The sequence below is a fragment of the Lepidochelys olivacea genome (genome assembly GCF_965140295.1).
Source record: "Lepidochelys olivacea isolate rLepOli2 genome assembly, chromosome: 8".
NCBI lineage: Eukaryota > Metazoa > Chordata > Testudines > Cheloniidae > Lepidochelys > Lepidochelys olivacea.
The window spans coordinates 76,884,066-76,889,371 of NC_140418.1; the positions used below are offsets into that span (position 1 = coordinate 76,884,066).

At 43.2% G+C, this 5,306-nt stretch overlaps 1 protein-coding gene across 1 annotated transcript in view; it reads left to right on the top strand.

Annotated features, from left to right (window-relative positions):
- Positions 1-3,293, top strand: part of KYAT3 (kynurenine aminotransferase 3) — a 57,157-nt gene extending 53,864 nt beyond the window's left edge. Inside the window, exon 14 of the mRNA XM_084637106.1 lies at positions 991-3,293. Coding sequence (XP_084493232.1) covers positions 991-1,053 — 63 coding nt within the window. The 3' untranslated portion in view covers positions 1,054-3,293. The remainder of the gene's footprint in view (positions 1-990) is intronic.
- The last annotated feature ends 2,013 nt before the right edge of the window (positions 3,294-5,306 follow it).

The following is a 5,306-nucleotide window of genomic DNA, read 5'->3' on the forward strand; positions in this document are numbered from 1 at the left end:
TTTGGTTGGTTTTATATTGACATTTTTAATAGCATTACTGAAAAGTTAGTTTTATTAAGAATGCAACAATAAGCACATGGAGGAAAAAATTAATATAAAATACAGGCCCACGCTGATTTGAAGCAGGGACAGAAATGGAGAGTGGTGAGGTTGCAGAAACACAGAGCAACCTGACTGCCTCTTTGCTAAGGAACTTTCAACCCTCAAAGTAGGTGGCACTGGCTGGGATGGGTAAGTGGCCAGGGAATAAGATGATTCTCTCCTTAGCCTCCATTGACAGGATTCCTTCGGATCACTCAACGGATTTGCAAGCTGACTTAGCAAATACCATGATGGTGTGTGTGTGTGTGTGTGTGTGTGTTGCTAGTGAGGCTTCCCTGCCCAGTATGGACAGAGATAATTTCTAACAAAATTCTAGCCAAATCAAGCTATAGACTACTTTGTGCGACGTACAGGGCGATAGCCAAGTCACAAAACTGTCCAGAATATGGAATACCTACGCTTGAGGTGGTGAGGGTGGAGGGAAGAGAATTCAAAGCACAACTTCATTACATGGGTATTTAAAAACAAAAAAACCCACCTTTACACACAGGTTAGGTTAACTATGCTAGCATGACTTCAAATGTAGCGTGGACAAGACCACTACTGTAAATACAGCAGATAGTCACGCAAATGTAATGGGAGTGATTTCTACGTACATTTGATAGTATTGACACTAAGGAAAGCAAAGGAGTTGTTTGGAAATTATAAAATTTTGTACATTAAAAATACAATATTTACAAGAAATCTAACTTTGAATTCCTTGCTTGGTGTACCCTCCAGATATATAGTTACAAAGTTTAGTGGCACATTATTGAATCCTTTGGATATTTACAAGATACAATTTGTAACTTTGTCAAAAAATACTAGTTTGCAGTGCTGTAAAAATGGCTGATACTCAATTTTGTAGAGCTCTGTACCTACAGTAATTGTGGCATTCTATACTTGCAGCAAGACAGCACACTGGATGCAGCTGAGGTGATCCTGAAGAACTGGAATAATCCTACATCTTGATTTTTATATTTGTATTAATTATTCCATCTAGTACAATTATTTTATACATAAGTATTTCATTATACCATTAAAAGCCAATGTACTCTAAATACAGTACATGATTCATATGAAATTACAAATAACTCTGGGAGACTACCTGCTGAGTAGCCAGAATAACAATTTATCCATTGCAAATAATGACAGGTTTCAGAGTAACAGCCGTGTTAGTCTGTATTCGAAAAAGAAAAGAAGTACTTGTGGCACTTTAGAGACTAACCAATTTATTTGAGCATAAGCTTTCGTGAGCTACAGCTCACTTCATCGGGTGCATTGTAGTCTACCCCGCAATCAGAGAGATGATTGCAGCATAAGGCACACCCATGTTAGCTTTAATCTGGCTAGCACAGTTAAAAATAGAAGTGTAGAAACAGCTCTGGCTTCAGCAGAGGTTAGCAACATGAGTACAGGGTTCCTGGCAGATTTGTATAGCCTGTGCTGAAGCCTGTGCCACCACACCTTCACTGCTATTTTTATGTCAGTCCATGATGAAATTACACCTCTGACTGCCATGTAAACATATCCTTAATTCTACCGATCTGTGGCCATGGGTTTGGTCCAACAGTGCCTTTATCCACAAGTAAATTGTACAGCCATAGAGTGGGCTGGTAGCAACCGTCTGGCTTCTCTCTTAGTTCCTGATCTTGGTCCTGGGCTTTCAGCCAGAACATCCTCCATTGTCTCTCTAGTTACTTTGTACTGCCATCTCAAAAAAACTCCACCAGAACTCTTTAAAAGGGTGGTGATTGAGTAGAGTTAAATCAGGTCTGCATGGTGAAAGAATAGTCTGGGAATGAAATTGGCTCCAGATGAGTTATGGAATATATCTCTGGGAAATTCTGAGATTCCAGGGGCATTGTGGCAGTCTGACCTCTCCTTCCAAAAATCCCATTATCTCCGAGGTAACCCCCAATACCCACTGAAATCTCCCAATGTGAATTGTACCTGGGAGCTGTGCCAGGAACTAGGGGATATCTACCTAGAGCAGTGGTTCTCAATCTTTCCAAACTACTGTATCCCTTTCAGGAGTCTGAAGCCTGAGATCTACTGTCCAGGGCTGAAGCATGTAATTTAGCTTTTCGGGGCCCCTGTCGCATGGGACTCTGAGTAATTGCCCTGCTTGCCACCACCTAATGCTGGCCCTGCACTTGCAACTCCCCTGACATAGAGGGCATTACAGCAGAATCTGTTGAGCAGAGTGCTAATTTGGGTGCAGGACACAACAGTTAGTGTTGTTAACATGCTTCAGCTTGTAATATGCTTGTACCTCAGTTGGTGTAAAACAATTGGCTCAATTACAATCAATTCCATGTTCTCTAGTGTAGATGAAGCACATAGGGAGAAGGCAGGTGGAGTAGAGAAAGGGGAACCCCAAACCACACTGAGGCTTAGAGCTACCATTTTTCAAGCACTGTCAATTATCTTAAACTTTAACAAATCTGCTAATGTAAATATAACAAATATATAGATTTCTGTGAGAGAAACTGGGTTCCTAGGGTATAGTATGAGTTAAATTTTACTAATCCCTTAGACTGATGATACAAAATAATACAGCACCGGAATTTTGGCTTCTGACCTTAGCAACAAGGGTTTCAATACCTTACACAATTCAGTAGTTTATAATTGCCTATCAAAATGTAATTGTAAATAACCATAGTGCGATATCTATATTTGAATATAGCAGATTTGGAGCATAAAAAATGTAATACTGATTAGAAATGCCAATTATTTCTACCACTTATGTTGAGATGTCCCCAAGATAGCTGTTTTTATGTCAGTACATTTGCTTTCTGAGTAATTGGGATGAATGAGTAATTAGACATATCCTCACAATAGCAATAAAGCATGGTACAGATTGCTCCATGTGAATCTCAGGGCTTGTGAAAGGCTGACTTCTCCAGAAAGTCATGGTTTAACATTATTGCTATATGTGTATTACTGTAGCATTTAGGAGCCTGGTTATGGATCAGGACCACAGCAATGTGCTAAGATACGTGTAATCTGCATATCTTTTCATTTAATCAAAAGTCTAAACACACAAATGGTGGCATATACATGAACTTGCATGTTGGAGTTCATTCAGCTGTCCCACCCACTTACCATTTCCATAATATGCTTGTTTGAGGTGTTTGACTTCTGCTGATGTTAGAGAATGAAAGTAGGCTAATTTAACAAACCATTAAAAATGAGAAATTTACACAAAATAGTAGATTTGCTTTCATTAAGGCCAAACATGCACAAAATAGTGTGTTCATGAAGACATTAAGTATCCCATTGCATAATATTGTAAAAATGGTACCTGTAGTATCAGAAGCATGATTGCCAACTGTCCATCTAGTGCTGTCACTGACAGTAGCCAGAACTGGATGCTTCAGAGGATGTTCAGAGGCTAAAACTTCCAAAAGTGGCCACTGATTTTGGATGCACACAGTTGTGAGCTGGAGCCAGTTTGCACCGGTTTGCTGGAACCGGTTGTTAAATTTAGAAGCCCTTGTAAAAGGGCTTCTAAATTAACAACTGACCAAAAGTGGCACCTTAGGTGCCGACTCTGTGGGTGTTCTGGGGCTGGAGCACTGGCAGCTCCCCGCCCCACGCCCGGCCCTAGCTCACCTCTGCTTCGCCTCCTCCCCTGAATGCGCCGCCCCACTCTGGTTCACCTTGCCCCCCAGCAGGTTCCTCTGGCTCTTAGGGGCAGGGTGGGCACCCACTATAGTGGCCCACGAGACCCACCTGCCCAGTTCTGGAGGCAGTCAGGGGAGGGGGGTGGATGGGACAGGGTCCCGGGGGGGGGGGGGCATCAAGGAACGTGGGGGGTTGGATGGGGCAAGAGTCCCGGGGGGCGGGGATGGGCCACGACCCCCTCGTGGGATGAGGAGGGAACTGGTTGTTAAGTTTTTGGCAGCTCATCACTGGATGCGCAACTTGAGACACCTTGCACCTGGTTCAACTTTTACTGTTCACTGTAAGTAAAAATTAAAAGTGCATGTTTGCAGAATTGGGGCCATTGGTGCCTAAATCAGGCCTTTAAAGGCCCCAAATGTATATTTTGGTACCTAAACCAATGTGGCCTGATTTTCAAACATGCTGAGGATCTGCAGATACAAGAGGAAAACTATTAAAGTCAGTGGTGCTTTTCTAAATTATGTCTTGAATTAGCAATCTGTTTTGGATCCCGATGCTTGGGGCTGTTGCAAAATCTTCTACCAAAATGAATTCCAAGAGAGGTCCAAAAGGTCAAACCCAAATCCCTCAGACCTAGGGTGACCAGACAGCAAGTGTGAAAAATCAGGCCGGGGGCTTGGGGTAATAAGCGCAGAAATAGACAAAGCCCCAAATATCAGGACTGTCCCTATAAAATCAGGACATCTGGTCACTCTACTCAGACCTGTCTACCCCTTTTATGTTAGGTTTCAGAGTAGCAGCTGCATGAGTCTGTATTCGCAAAAAGAAAAGGAGGACTTGGGGCACCTTAGAGACTAACAAATTTATTTGAGCATAAGCTTTCGTGAGCTACAGGTCACTTCATCGGATGCATTCAGTGGAAAATACAGGGGGAAGATTTCTCTATGCAAAGACCATGAAACAATGGGTGTTACCATACACACTGTAAGGAGCGTGATCAGGAAAGGTGAGCTATTACCAGCAGGGGTGGGGTGGGGGTGGTGGAAACCTTTTGTAGCCATAATCAAGGTGGGCCATTTCCAGCAGTTTTTGTGAACTGCTGGAAATGGCCCACCTTGATTATCGCTACAAAAGGTTTCCCCCCCCCACCCCGCCCCCTTGCTGGTAATCACCTTTCCTGATCACGCTCCTTACAGTGTGTATGGTAACACCCATTGTTTCATGGTCTTTGCATAGAGAAATCTTCCCCCTGTATTTTCCACTGAATGCATCCAATGAAGTGAGCTGTAGCTCAGGAAAGCTCATGCTCAAATAAATTTGTTAGTCTCTAAGGTGCCACAAGTCCTCCTTTTCTGCCCTTTTATGTTAGTAAGGGCTATAATTACAGCAGCAACATGTCAATCAAAGAAAAACCATGAAGCAACCACCTTGAAGCTGTTATCTCCCGTAGCTATTTCCACAGGACAGTCCAACGATCGCCTCCAGAGGCGGGACAATGCGAGAGTCAGTTTCAGAGCCGGGCTGAGGGAGGGCGCGTGTCCCCAGCTGGCGCCCCGCCCCTAGCCATTGCCCCACAAACGAGCACCGCCTCCAGA